This window comes from Diabrotica virgifera, chromosome 7 (genome assembly GCF_917563875.1).
Source record: "Diabrotica virgifera virgifera chromosome 7, PGI_DIABVI_V3a".
NCBI classification, from domain to species: Eukaryota; Metazoa; Arthropoda; class Insecta; order Coleoptera; family Chrysomelidae; genus Diabrotica; species Diabrotica virgifera.
Window position 1 is genome coordinate 149,734,793 of NC_065449.1, and position 16,424 is coordinate 149,751,216.

The 16,424-nt window shown below is 32.4% G+C and overlaps 1 protein-coding gene across 1 annotated transcript in view; it reads right to left on the minus strand.

The window, feature by feature from the left end:
* Positions 1 to 16,424, minus strand: part of LOC114338617 (protein lin-54 homolog) — a 108,696-nt gene that overhangs the window by 42,503 nt on the left and 49,769 nt on the right. The window contains exons 5-6 of the mRNA XM_028289217.2: positions 11,509 to 11,625; positions 4,098 to 4,516 (exon numbers count right to left, since the gene is read on the minus strand). Of these exons, the coding sequence (XP_028145018.1) occupies positions 4,098 to 4,516; positions 11,509 to 11,625 (536 nt within the window). The remainder of the gene's footprint in view (positions 1 to 4,097; positions 4,517 to 11,508; positions 11,626 to 16,424) is intronic.

The window sequence follows — 16,424 nt, forward strand, 5'->3', positions numbered from 1 at the left end:
CTTGTAGTAGCTAGTGCTCGTATTCCACAAGTTTTAAAACAATACCATGATGCTGATACAGCTGGTCATTATGATATCGAACGCACATATCAGCGCATCGCTAAAAGATATTTTTGGCCTGGTATGCGCAGAACAATAGCTGGTTACTTACGTAACTGTGTAGACTGCCAGAAATTTAAGCCTACCAACTTAAAACCTGCAGGCCTACTACAGACTCCTATACAGTCTCAACACTTCGAAGTACTTATAGTCCAGAAAGCCACTGCGCATCCGCTAGGAAAAATATTCTAATTCGGATTTTTTGCACAATCTTACTCAAAAAGGACTCCTTTTAACAAATTTGCATGTTGCCAGGACCAAAAGGTGGTCAAAAAATTTTTAAACTTTTTTTTTTGTTTTTTCCTAAAATTATTTTTTTGCTTGGAAGAAAGGTTTTTTTAGGTTTTTTGGATCATTTCAAACAGAAAAGGTCTTTAGTGATTTTTCTCTAAAAATGATAGTTTTTGACATATAAGCGATTAAAAATTGAAAAATTTCGAAATCGGCCATTTTTAACCCTCAAAAACTATGTGAAAAACTGAAAATTTAAATGTTGCCAAAGTAGGTAGATACTCTTTAAACATCGATTGATAAAATCCCGAAGAGTTTTTTGCAATACACTATTCAAAACTCCTTGTTTTTTAATTTCTAATCACGCGTGCGCGACACCGTTGCATGTGTATACAGTATGGTGCAAATGAAAGGAGTAAATTCGTTATTTCGTAAACCGGCGACTTTAAGGAAAAAACCCGAAACAGGTCGATTTTTATTTTTAAGTTATGATATTGTGGCATATATGGTATACTAGTGACGTCATCCGTCTGGGCGTGATGACGTAATCGATGATTTTTTTAAATGAGAATAGGGGTCGTGTGGTAGCTCATTTGAAAGGTTCTTCAATTCTCTATTCAGTAATGTAAACATTTATATAATTATTTATACAGGGTATCCAAAAAATTTTTATTAAATTAAATTATTTGACAAAAAAAGAAATAGAAGGACACCCAGTATAAATAATTATGTAAATGTTTATATTACTGAATAGAAAATTGAAGACCCTTTCAAATGAGCTAGCACACGACCCCTATTCTTATTTAAAAAAAATCATCGATTACGTCATCACGTCCAGATGGATGACGTCATTATTATACCATATATGCCACAATATCATAACTTAATAAAAATCGACCTGTTTCGGGATTTTTCCTTAAAGTCGCCGGTTTACGAAATAACGAATTTATTCCTTTCATTTGCACCATACTGTCGATGGAAAATAGTGTCGCGCACGCTTGATTAGCAATTAAAAAACAAAGGAGTTTTGAATATTGTATTGCAAAAAACTCTTCGGGATTTCATCAATCGATGTTTAAAGTTTAAAGAGTATCTACCTACTTTGGCAACATTTAAATTTTCAGTTTTTCACATAGTTTTTGAAGGTTAAAAATGGCCGATTTCGCAATTTTTCAATTTTTAATCGCTTATATGTCAAAAACTATCATTTTTAGAGAAAAGTCACTAAAGACCTTTTCTGTTTGGAATGATCCAAAAAACCAAAAAAACTTTTTTTCATGCAAAAAAAAATAATTTTAGGAAAAAAACAAAAAAAAACGTTTAAAAAATTTTTGACCACCTTTTGGTCCTGGCAACATGCAAATTTGTTAAAAGGAGTCCTTTTTGAGCAAGATTGTGCAAAAAATCCGAATTAGAATATTTTTCCTAGCGGATGCGCAGTGGCTTTCTGGACTATTAGCATAGACGTGTTTGGACCATTACCAGAAACTACAGATGGTTACTGCTGGGTATTTATAGTTGAAGATGTCGCAAGTCGATGGGTAGAACTTTTTCCGCTAAAAACAGCAACCGCTGCCGCGTGTGCCAAGTGTCTAATCGACGAGGTCATACTGAGGTACGGATTGCCTCGACGGGTAATAAGTGACAATGGCGTACAATTCGCCGAAACCAATATAGACTTTCGTGCGATAGTGCAGACTGAAAACTTTGTGCCACAAATCACTCCGTATTTGCTTACCCTTAGTGATACGTTGCGCGCCGCGCGCGAAAAGCACGAACTAGCCCAGGACCGTAGAAACTCGTACCAGAACTCTCATTACCGTGATGTCGCTTTTAATGTGGGTGATCAAGTTCTCGCACACACTCACGTTCTAAGTAACGCAAGCAAGATGCGTACATCTAAATTTGTGCCGCGTCGTGATGGACCTTATCGCATTCTTCGCATAGTGACTCCTACAACCTACGAAATCGCTTCTGTCAGCAACCCAGATGTACCTGTCGGAAAGTACCATGTATCTGCTCTGACACCCTATCGTGCAGGCCCTAAAGAAGCCCCTCAAGAGCCCATTAGGTCCATCCGTAGAAGAAGACGCCCTAAGAAGAATACCACCACCAGATAGATTCTTGCCCCACATTCGAGACGATTATGTGGTGCAAAGGGGGAGACTATAACAGCCACCTGTATACTAGCTCACAATCTCCCGGACTATCATGTTCCACAAGTATTATACAAGTCAAACAACCGCCGATCATCCCCGCTCAGCCCGCTCAGCGAGAATTGAAGATATGCTATCGCGAAAGACACTTCGCCTCCGGCGTTTTATATTATATTTTCACTCATGTGTTACCTAATTACACGCTGTTAGTTTTATTTCAATATAATCTAAATCACTAAGTGTCTTCGTAATTTCCGTGTACCCACAACTCCTTATAACCTCCCTTATTATAGACTGCTATTTATCACTAACATAAATCCTGTGATGTGACATGTTCTACGTGTCGGACTCGTTAAAATGCCCAACATTTTTGTCGGACAAACATTTTTTCATATATTATATAACGTTGGTTATTCAATAAACTTAAAAACAACTTGCTATTTTTCACAATCATAAACTTAATGTTGTTCTGAAGCTATTTCCTTGTGGCATTTTTATGATTAACTATTTAGATGAGAAATAAGCCACAATTAAATTGAAAAAATAATTTTATTAACATTTCGACGTCCAAATCGTGTGTCGTTGTCAAAGTACAAAATACTACTAAATTAAACAAACATGTTGTTTTATAATGTTCTGACTTTTATATAAACATATTTTAAAGTCAGAATTTGGTATTAGTTTTTTGAAAGTAAATTAAATGTAAGACCAAATACTTACGATGTCGGGATAGTATCACGAGGTTTTTTCCTGGTTTTCCCTCGTGATTTACTATGGAATCTCTAACGCGAGAATTTTACTGTCATCTATGATTTTTTTGTGACGGGTATTCTTGAGTTGGGATTGATTTCATGTAATCGAATGAACTATCTTTTAGTAAAGTCGTCCCAGGAACGACTCATAAATATTGGCGAGATCATTTTAAAGTCTTCTACTTTAAAATGTATAATATACGTCTAAATTGCCACTATAAATGAGTCAGATTAAATAAATTATTAGAAGAATTTTTTTACTTAGCAACAACAATTTTGTTTATTTTAGTAGTATTTTGTATTTTGACAACGACACCCGATTTGAGCGTCGAAACATTAATAAAATTATTTTTTCAATTTAATTGTGGATTATTTCCCATCTAAATAGTTAATCATAATCATAAACTTGTCAGGACGACACGTTTATCATGCTCCACAATTAAAACTTCTCCTGTTCCAGTGTTCCCGTGCATCAAAGTTTGTCCGACTAGACACCGTTAAGCTATTAACAAATTTTCAGCTTGCTATTAATCAGGTCTGTTTGATTAAAATTAAAAATTATGGTTTTGCACTAACAAAACACATAAACCTAAACAGGTTTAGGTGTTGTACGTGTGGAAAGGCGTCCATCTTGCACTCTGAAAATTTTCAGAAAGTGGTAGACTGGCTCAAATGAAGCAGTTAAAACCATTTTTAAGACTTTTGTAATCATTTTAAAAAAAAGGGCGGTGTACTGGGGACTCTAAGAAACGCATTATAGAATTACATATCAAGAGTTTCAGATTCAGATTCATTAAACAAGATTCAGATAGATAAGAAGAATCCATAAACTATAACTAATATTACATTTATTACTCACCTATTTCGATGATCTTCGTTTTCTAAATTATTAAAACAATTCATACAATTGCACATATAACAGAATTCTCCGTTAGCGAAGCAATCACAATAAAGTTTCAAACACTGAGACTTGTTACAGTTACACGGCTTCCTAGGTCTCATGCCATTGGCATCCAGCTCCTCTTTAGATTGAGGAGAGGTATTTTCATTTGATCCAGTCGAGGATTTGGTAGATCCTGCAGGTTTCTGTTGTGGAGAAGCTGGAGGAGCTATGGATACTTTGGTAAATTTTGATTGGAACTGAATAGATTGCGTGGTGGGAATCTGCACGGGCATCACCATCAGAGGTGTGCTCGTCAAAGTTTTGCTGTTGGGCGATATGGGGACTTTGTCTTTGGGGTGGATTTTCGGTACGATCCTATTTAGTGTTGAGATTGGCTGAAAATTAAAATTATTATTTTTAGACAACTGTATGTTCTTTGTAAAGACAATTAAGTCGACTTTACTAAGTAACAAGACATTTACTCAACAGACACACTATATTTATATTACAGTATAATCGGATTGCACTAAATCCACGTTACCATGCCAATGGTCTTAGTTGTCGAGGCATTTAAGCTATACAGTGTGTCAATTTGAAAAGGTGTCACCCTCTATAATTTGATCCCTATAGAAAATATAAGAATATGCAACAACACGTCAAATTTATTCGTGAGGGGGACATTTTGTACACCAGTTTTCAACTAAATTATATGAGGGGTATAGAACCAAAATCAGCCAAGTCAAATCTATCAAAATTTTCAGGAGACGTGAAAAACCATTTAGTACATTCTTTCAAGGTTTTTGCTGTAAATTTTAAAGAACCGCTTAGATTGACATGAAATTTAGCATACGCATAGCCAATATGTCAAATAAAAAAAGTGATATGGTGCCGATGTGTGCTTTTGCCCTGGGGGTGAGGGTCACCCCATCTCGGGGGTGAAAAATTATATGTCCAAGATAAGTCCCGAAATGGATAAACTGACTAATTTTAAGCAACTTTTGTTCTATAGAGTTTTTTCACAAAATCAAAACTTTTCGAGTTATTTGCAAGTGAATATGTTCATTTTTCAACAAAATAACCACGTTTTTAGACGGTTTTTCGCAAATAACTCAAAACGTAATCATTTTGTCGAAAAAAAAATATTTTTAGCAAAACTATAGCCTATAAAAAATTGAAAAAACGGTGTATATATTAGGTCTGTATACCTAGCAAAAGCAGAGTTATAGCTAATGAAAAATAGGTTCATATTCGAAAAATTCCAAATAGAATAATTCAATGTGAAATATCCAAATAATGAAGCATTCTTGGAAAAAACACATTACAACTTTTTTAAAGTTGTTTAAAAAAGTTTTATTACTGTTTTTATAAAAAATTTCTAGCATCAAATGTAAGCAAGTTACGCTCAAAATAAAGTTGGCCCCTTTTGTTTTGGCAAAAAAAAATCAGGAAGATCACCCCCCGATTAGCAACTTAAATGAAATTAATCGTTACCGCTTCACAAGTTACTTTACTTATGTTGTGTTTATATGATCTGTAAGTTTCATCGATTCAATGTGCTTATTTTAAAAAAAAATTTGGTTTTAAATTAAAACTTTTAAAAATTTTAATTTTGAAAAAAATGCTTTTTTCAAAATAACTTAAAAATTGTTAGAGATACCAAAAATCTTAAACAATAAAAAAAGTCAGCTTTACTTTTCTGAATATTTTTTAATTTTTGTTTTTCTGTAAGACAAAAATTGGTTAAGATTCGGTGTTTCTAAATTTGCATACACTCGTGATATGTGACTCGTTCAAGCTCTTTTAACTACAGCTCTTTCAAAAATAAGCACTTTGAACCGATGAAACTTACAGATCATTATATGATCAATACATATGCGAGTAAGAAACTTGTGAAGTGGTAACAATTAAGTTCATTTGAAATGCTAATTAGGGGTGATTTTCCCAATTTCTTACCAAAAAAAAGGGACCAGCTTTATTTTGAGCGTAACTTGTTTACTTATGATGCTAAAAAAATTTTTTAAAAAACAAAAATAAGCATTTTTTAAACACTAAAAAAGTTAAAATGAGTTTTCCCCAAAAAAGTGCTTCGTTTTTTGGTTATGGCACGTTAAAATATTCGATTTGGAATTTGACGAATATGAACCTATTTTTCATTGGCTATAACTCTGCTTTTACTAGGTATAGTGACCTAATATATACACCATGTTTTTCACTTTTTACGTGATATATTTTTGATAAGAAATTTTTTTCGACCAAATACTTAGTTTTTGACTTATTTGCGAAAACCGCCTGAAAACGTAGTTATTTTGTAGAAAATTTAACATAATCAGTCGCAAGTAACTCGAAAAGTGTTAACTTGGTGAAAAAACTTTATAGAACAAAAGTTACTTAGAATTAGTCATTTTATCCAATTCCGGGCATATTTCGAACAGATATTTTTCACCCTCAAAAGGGGGTGAAACTCACCCCTAGGGCAAAAGCACACATCGGCACAATCTCACTTTTTTTCTTTGACTTATTAGCTATGTGTATGCCAAATTTCATGTCAATCCAAGCAGTTCTTTAAAATTCAGAGGTTTTGCAATATTTTACCTTTAAAGAACATACTAATTACAGAGGACTCCTGGAATATTTTGAGCTTTCTGTTTGACTTACTTTTGTATTCCAGTATAATGTTTTATTAGAAGAATACAAAATAAAAAATCTTTGAGCTGCAGTTTCAGTATAAAATTGATTTTATTTATGGACATGGCGGAATTTGCAACAACATTTAGCAACTTTGGATTTGAAATTCCAAAAAAAAAAACGTATTTTTTTAAACTTCACTTAATAAATGATTTTAAAAATTAGACTCTTATTACTTAAAACATATTTATTTGTTCATATTTATAATTATAATTATTGTTATAAAATTTAAAATAACATAAACTCATAAAAATTTCGCGGGAACGGGTAAATCACGTGTCAGTCCAAACGTTATGCCATTGGTCGGACCGGACTTGGCGGTCTTTGCAACTAAATTTTTTGGACAAGGCGGGTTTCACAGTTTAAGCGTATTTTCTCCTTTAAATTACTCCGATTTAAGGTGGGATTTGCACCTAAATTATGTTTGAACTTATGTATATACACACAAAGAACAAATTCCCGTATCAAACAAAAATTCAACCCAAAAATTGATCCGTATCAACCCTCTAACGGTGGCGAACACAACACCCAAAATTTTTAATGCAAAGGAGGATTGAGTGATACCTTATTGTAAAGATCGTTTAACTACCTTTTCAAAAATACCCCATACATATTTCTTTTCAGTACTTATGGAAAAATCTTGGACTCAATAGCACAAAAAAATTTTGGAGTTCTAACTCGATATAGTGCAGTAACTGAAGATTTTCACCTCCGATTTCGTTGAACCTCCATCGATTTTTATGAAAATTGGTGAGTAATTAGAGGATACCTCAAGGAACAAAGGTGACATGATGCCAACTTGCACTTTTACCCTGGGGGTGGATGCCACCCCTTCTCGGGGGTGAAAATTATTTTATTAAAAATAATACCATAAGTCGATAGAGGGACAAATTATAAGCAAAATTTGTTATATAAAGTTATTAAAATAAGTCAACACTTTTTGAGTTATTAAAGACCAAAGATTTTATTTTTTCGTAAAAAAATGATGTTTTAAATCGGTTTGTCACGTATAAATCAAAAACTATAAGCTTTTACAAAAAAGTTATTATTACTGAAATTGAAGATAATAAAAAATTTAATACATTCCTCACATAAAGAACTAAACTAATGTTTTCATTCTGGTGGGGTGTAGAATAGCATTATGTTGTTTTATATGCCATTAGAGTGAAAACTTAGTCTTTTTAAACTAATGTTAGTTCAAAGTGAGTTATTGGCAATTGAATGTGTATTTTTTTCGACGAGTACTCAAATCTAAGTATTCAAGCTTAAAACGGGAAAACGATGCAATGTATAAAATATTCCTGCTAAACATTTGCCAAAGTACTTCGGAATACCTATCAAATGAGCTTCAGGACAAGGTAATAGCGTCAAAATTAAGCAAGTTATAATGAAAATAAAAGAACCGTTTCGAATTTTTTAGGAAAAAGTGAAAAATTAAACATACGCCATTTTCACAAAAATTAAAATTTATAGTAATCCTTACAAGAACTTCTTTATATTAGCATAAGTAATGTTTTCGATAATTTTGACCGGTTTAGAATGCATATTTTTGAAAAAAAGATGTAATTTAAAAAAATCGTAATTTTTAAAATTATTGTAATTCTCATATTCTTTTGATAATAACTCCAAAAATACTGAATATGCGTAAAAAATTATATATAACCAAATTTTAGTTTTTTCTGTGCGAAATATTTTACCTGTTTTACTATTTCTATAGGGTAAAAAATAACCGAGATAGAAACGTTTAAATCTTAAATTTTGCTGTGGGAACCATGCAACCGGGGTCATTTAACCTTTTATTTTTAAAAAAGTAAGGTAAAAGTAAACCTATTCTATAAAAGAATAGGTTTAACGTGCTTAAATAGCAGTTGGAATTAGCTTTCAAACAGTTTTTAGATGAACCTGATATCGTAAACACAAACGGAGTTATTAAAAAAAAAAAAACAATAACATTTTTTGAAAAATTTTTTAAAAGATAAATTTTGAAAAAATTTTGGAGCATAACTTTTAACGCTATCAACATGTTCGGGGGCTCATTTAATAGATATTTTTAAGTACTTTGACACATGTTTAATGTACTAGTACACTTTAGAAGACCAAAAATAATAATTTTTTTCAAGAATTTTTTTCTCAGAACCCTAAATAAAAATGAACATAAAACTTTTTACATATTAATACCTAACTCTTAGAGAGTACAAAAAATATATCTTTTTCATTTATGCATGTACACTAATATTGTAGAGGGCGCAAAAGTGGAGGCCTCGAAAAATAATGGCGGACAGTTAATCTCAAGATTGGGATATCTGAAACAAAAAAAAACGTACTGCATTTGAAAAGGGAAGGTTTCTTACGTGACAATTTACCATAATTTGATCAAAAAATAAAAAATAAATATTTTTTAACCATGAAAAACTGAAGAAAAACGGGTCATTTTTTCACAAAATTTTTTCAAATTTCCGTAAAATCTTTTTTTTTGTGGAATTTTTCACTAACGGTGGTAAATTATCACGTAAGAAACCTTCCTTTTTCAAATGCCGTACGATTTTTTTGTTTTAGAGATCCCAATCCTGAGATTAACTGTCCGCCATCGGAACTCCTTTTTTTCGATGCCTCGACTTTGGCGCCCTCTCCAATATTAGTGTACGTGCACAAAATAAAAATAGATATGTTTTTTTGTATTCTCTAAGATTTAGATATTAATATGTGAAAAGTTTTATGTTCATTTTTAATAAAGGTTCTGAGAAAAAAAACTTGAAAAAATGCTTATTTTTGGTCGTCTAAAGTGTACTAGTACCTTAATAAGTTTATGTTATAAAATGCATCAATTTCCCGTTATTTCAGCTTGAATACTTGAGTTTTTTACTCGCCGAAAAAAATATACATTCAATTACCTATAACTCACTTTTAGTTGACATTAAAAGGTTTTTGTAGTAAGGAGTTTATTTCATTTTTTATTAGCTTCAATTTTGATAATAATAACTTTTTTGTAAAAACTTACACTTTTTGAGACATTGAAGAAAAATCGGTTAAAACATGCATTTTTCTCAAGAAACATTAAAATCTTTGATCTTTAATAACTCAACAAGTTTTGATTTATTTTAACAACTTTATATAACATATTTTGCTTGAAATTTGTCCCTCTATCGAATTATGGGGTTATTTTTAATAAAATAATTTTCACCCCCGAGAAGGGGTGGCATCCACCCCCGGGGTAAAAGCGCAAGTTGGCACCTTTGTTCCTTGAGATATCCTCTAACTACTCACCAATTTTTATGCAAATCGATGGAGGTTCAACGAAATCGGAGGTAATAGCGCATATCCACCTTCAGTGACTCCACTAATACTTAATATCTTAAGGTTTTACTTGATTTTTTCAAAAAAATACTCCAAAAAATATTCAGAATATGTACTTCAATACTCAAAAAAAAAATTTTGGAATTCTGAACTTGATACTTAATATCCTTACGGTTTTACTTGATTTTGCAATTTTAAAATACTCCAAAAAATATTCAGAATACTCCAATACTCCCAAAAAAATTTTGGAATTCTGAACTTGATACTTAACATCGTTACGGTTTTATTTGATTTTTGCAAAAGTACTAAAAAGAAATAGGTACAATGTATGTGGTATTTTTGAAAAGGTAGTCGATGGGGACATTTTGTAGACCAGTTTTCAACCAAATTACATCAATCTGGTAGCGGAGGCGGACACAACCCCAAGAATATTTAATGGAAAGAGGGGTTGAGTGATACCTCATTTTAAAGGTCGTTCAACTACTTTTTTAAAAATACCACATACATTATATTTATTTTTAGAATTTTTAGAAAAATTAAGTAAAACCGTAAAGGTATTAAGTATCGAGTTAAAACTCCAAAATTATTTTTAGTGTATTGAACTAGAACCTACTGCATTCTGCCGAGGACTATACTTGGAATTTTTCCACTGAACACTATGAAAGATGTTATACAAATAAACATTTAGAGTATGCTTATTCTATTCAAAGATTTTAAGATGCAATTTTGATAAATAAAAACCATATAAAATTACAGAGTGGACAAAAAAATGCTACAGCGTAATTAATTAGTGTAGCTCCGTCCGATTTCTGATGACCAATTGCTTTTGTTTTTATGGTTGTATAACGAGTTTTACGAGCTAAACCATCGTGTGAGTGCCAAGTTCTGTGTTACAACTTTTGCCGAAACTTTTTAAATGCTTTCGGAAACATTTGAAGATTAATTAATTATTTACAATTTCACAGAAAACTCAGGTCATTGGCTTGGACTGATTAACAGCAGATTGAAAGAGTGAAGAATTTCGTTCAGTCAAATCGTCATCTAACCATACATGTGATTACTGAAGAATATTATGTTCATATCCATAAATTTTTAACCAAAAACTGAATATGCAGTATGTGGCTGCAAAGTTTGCTCTGAGGTTGTTGAACAAGGAGTAAAAACAACACCAAGTTCAGGCTTTTTGGAACATGGAGACACTGGAAGACGTAACATGGTTTTATGGGTATGACATGTTAACAACGGTTCAGTTATCCAGAAAGTGACATTATCTTAGTTTTATTGTTAACAAGTTGTTAATTATTAGGTTAGTTAAGTAGTCACTTCTATGTGGAACTTAGATTACTGGCACAGGTAGAAATTTTAAATTTCCACATATATGTCACATAAAATATATGTACATACTTACTTTTACTTCAGATAAAACGATATTTGTTGGTGTCATAATGGGCGAAGATTTTACAACATTACCGGCAGTTGTTGTGTTCGCATCGGCCGTGCTGGTTACAAATTTTATGTATTGCATCTAAAACGAAAAAAAAAATACTGTATATGTATTGTTATATTCCTAATTGATATAAGAAATAAAAGTTTATAATTATAAATTAAAGTCAAATTAAAATAAAGATTTTCATTTTTCTCGACCACGGGCATGTAAATTTGGAACACCCTGTATAAAACAAATTATGTCTAGGTAGCTTTTAAGAGAGTGATTCGGAGAAGTGTTTACGAACCGCGGGAACAATACGACTCAAATAAACAATTAGAGTGATGTGTACAAAGAAAGTGTTCGCGGAAGGATTGGTCATTAACCACCGCTAACTAATACTTTAGTGAATAAGATAACAGGTCATTAAATTTGTAAATGTTGTATTAATGTAGAAAGTAAAATTGAAATGGGGAATATTATTTTTCTTGAAATCCATTAAGATATTTAGAAAAAGGAAAGTTGTGTTGATAAATACGGATAATTGAAAGTTGCTTGGGATTGGTTGATTTTTGAATGCTGGAAGGGGTAATTTGGAAGTAGGAGAATGGATGAGAGATGTGTGGCAGAATGTTTTTGGCGATCGAAAGGCGAAGGCCGGTTTTCGAGAAGAGTGTACAAAAAAGTGAAACGCCGGTATAGTTAGTTTGTTTTTTTTTTAATTAAAAAAGTAAGATATCGTGGAACAAGTGTTAGGCCGAGTCGAGATAGTATATAACTCCTTGAGTCTAGAGTATCCCGGTTTGTTGAAGTGTTTGAAAAAGGTAGAACACGGAATCAGGAGACGGCAGGAACGAGGGCTGTACGAGGCGTAGTTTTCAGAAAGGAGCAGAGGCTTTACTGGGAAGCTGGTACGAGTCGTTTGATCGCAACCCAAGATAGGAGGAAACGTGTTTTGTGTGAAGACATTGTCCAATCATCGGTAAAGGTCAGTCTATTTTGTTATGACATGAATGTATGGTTTATGTATTAAATACCACGTTGAAAATTGAGGCACACAATCATTATTAAAAATTTTTCATCAAACCTAAATCAATTTATCACTGAAAAATCATAATAGTTCATTTTAAATAAAATAACTTTGGAGACAAAAAGAAATAAGATTCCCATGTTTGTAAATGTTATATTAAATAAAGATAGAAAGATACGATATAAGAAATATTAAGCATTGAATGCCATTTAGATAAAATAAACGATTTTGTAATTTCTAATTGAAATTCATATGTGTGTATTATTTTACTCTCTTTTATCTATCCCGATTAGGAATCCACTGAGAAATATTTTGAAGCCACGAAAGTAAGTAATTGATATTATAATTTAGCCCTGAGATTGACACTATATTGGTATTTGATCTGTTTGATTAATGAGATAATTATTAATTAATTAATTAAAATAAATTATATCTGAGAACAGCATCAGATTTCAAAATTAAGATCACAACAGTATCTATAAATTTGTGAAAATGCACACAATCCGTGAGGTAAATATATTATGATTTAAAATTGTGCGATAGCTCAATATTCCTAAATTTAAATATAGTTATTTCCAAACCCTTTTTTAGTGCGTCATTAATTTTGACGTCATATAGGATTTTAAGAATGTCGCAAATCATTGGTTGCGTTCGGACGACCACAGCGGCTGAATGTCAGCAGAAATCGGCTGTGGTTGTATCCAGCGCGGATAGGGAAAGCTTAGTAAATCTCTCAGCGGCTGACTTCCAGTGGTGTCGTCTAAACGCTACCGCTGGCTCAGCTGTCCAGCCGCTGTGGTCGTCCGAACGCACCCATTGCATGGTATTTTAGTTACATCTGACAGTTGTCAGAATATTTATATTGATATTTATATAAACTTGAAGTCAAACAATAAGGAATGCACGTAATTTTCCCCTTGTTGCCATATTCTAAATTTGAAAAAATATATAGGGAATTATCAGATTTTTTTGACATGCCATTCCTATTACAGCGAGCACTTTATTGACTAGCACTAGTGACGATTATATTTGACGTCATTATTATATTTGGTCAGATGGTAAATGGTAACTGACGTCTGTCATAATATTGTAGGTTAAATATAATGTCAAATTATTGTTTTAAAATTATATTTTATTTATTTAGTTTACATTTTAACAACAGTTTATTTTTTCACCAACTTCACTTTCCCTGCCCTATCCTTGATTGGTATTGTTGTATGGTAGGTTTAATTAGGCGTTAATTTTAAGAAATGTTGCTGGCTATATGGGCACACCTCACAAAGGCCATAAAAGAAGAAGAAAAAAATAAACAGAACATAACCTTATATCAGACAATGTCGGTGTGACACTTACAGTAAAGATAGTTAGTTATCTTTGTTTCACACTCTTTAAAGACAAAAATAAACAGTATAGGCTGTAGCAGCTCTGGTAAATACATATGTGTTTTTTATTTGGCGACAGCGCTGCCCTGCCAAACTTGACGGTAGCGAAAAAACTAATATATAAGGAAAAATTTGTTGACTTTGTTTGCCGTTAAGTTTGTACCGGTGGGTTATGATGTCATTAAATCTATGACGTGCATTCCTAATTGTTTGACTTCTAGTTTAAACATCATACAAATACTTTCCAGGATATTAATATTTAAAATATTTAATGTATAAATAAATAAATATAAAATCAAATTTTACTATACAATATCCGAATATACCAATGACATAAAATATTTATATTTACGTCGCTGAAAAATACTAACCTAAAAATTACAATTATCATTTTATCCGTTGATGTTGTGAAAGTACTGTCACGATCGATTATTTTTGTGTCAAATTATCTTTATTCGCATCATTGATTGGTTATCTATTTAGAGTATTGTTATCACCAACCAATTATACATCTATAAGTATAAGTCGTTTTAATATGCAAATACCCGTCAACGACTACATAATTTTCTAAGTTCTATGTATAATAATCACGGAAGTATGTTTTTTCTGACACTTCCAACTTTAATGCGTTAGAGAGAATTAGATAATCTATGACGCACTGAAAAAAAGGTTAGGAATGAACTGTACTGAGTACTGTCCTGTGCTTTTCATAATGCAGGACAGCATAACACCTTACTTTGAGTTCACACCCTTGTCGAGTAAGTGATGATGATGTCATTAGAATAATAATCTTAGTTAATAAAAGTGTTAGGAATGGTGTACTGTGTATTTGGTCCAGTGAGATAGATAAAGCAGATGTAATCATGTTTTAAACTATTTCCATTATTATGTAAAATAGTGCTAATAATTTGTGCTAAATACAAAATACAAGGCTTGGCATCTTAATGCATTAGCACTAAAATGAATGGAAAACTGAAAAATAATATCATATACGCAGATGACACAATTATATTGAGTAATAACCTAAATGATGACTCAATATAACTATGTGTAGCTGATGGTATTTATCAGATACGCAGATGGCCCAGTTATCTTGAATGATAACTTAAATAATAACTCGTTATAATAATATAACGGTCTCTGATAGTACGGTATGCACCAAAATAAACAAGTACTGAAATTCGTATGTCAGGCGCCTAAACGTACTGAGTGCTTTCCGAACGTCGTTATAACGTATGTGAATGTCGTGAATGATAGGTGCTTCAGAACAGTGGCGGCTCCAGGGAAGGGTGATGGGAGCGATCGGCCCACCTCTCTAACCAAGTTATATATAAAGATTATAAAAACATTAATTTATTCATTTATTTTTCATAGAAATTTAGCCAATCGGCCCCCCTCTTGAAGATGCTGGATCCGCCACTGCTTCAGAATGGCTCTCAGTTTTGCAGAAAATTTTTTTATGGTGGAGTACTATTTTCGGTCATACGGAAAAGGTCACGAAAGCGGTCCACACTTGAAATCAACAATGGTTTCAGCAGGACGGGGCAACCTGCCACACTGCCAGGAAGTCTCTTCGAATACTGCGCGATCACTTTGGAAGTTGCGACTCACCAGAACTAACGCCACCAGATGCATACATATGGGGAATGCTGAAGGAGTCAGACATATCCACCGTCTGCCATTTCGGAATTGCGGACTATAATTAAAGATTTTTTCGTGCCAGAGGCAATGGCGAATCTAGAAATATGCCTTACGAAGGAACTCCCAATGAAAAATCAAACAAAAGACATAAAAAGATAAACTCAGATTACATAAAAGACATAAATAACTTATACAGGGTGTTTCATTGGGGAACGGAAATACTTTTATTGTGAATAGAGGTCACCGAGGCGGTTCTAGGTATACTACATTTTTTGCCCTACCGACTTTTATAACCGAGTTACAGGGTGTTTTATCGATTTTGCCAATTTCTTTCCTAAGCCATAACTTTAGAACCACCCTGTATATTTTTTGATATTTGGTACACATGTGTCTCATCCAAAACCCAAACGACTGACATACTAATCACAAGAAAAATCCAGGTCCGGATTAACAAAAATTTTTAAAGTAATTGTGACCTTAAAACAACACCCTGTATATTGAAATTCTGAAAATCTGTTTGCATATTTGAAAAGAGCACAAAAAACTAAGTCTAATGGTTGGCTTCGATTTTTCGGCCAGACAATTTTATGACTTTAATTTTGAAATTATATTGAATTTTTTAAGAACTCTACATTAAAAAGCAGGTATTATTAACTTTTAATTATAAATTATTAAAGCTATTGAATAAATACTAATTTTAAAATTAATCAAAATTTATTTACCACATTGGAACGACCCAATTATTAATCACAAGAAAAATCTAGGTCCGGATTAACAAAAAAACATAAAAGTAATTGTGATCTTGAGACAACACCCTGTATATTGAAATTTTCAAAATTTGTTTG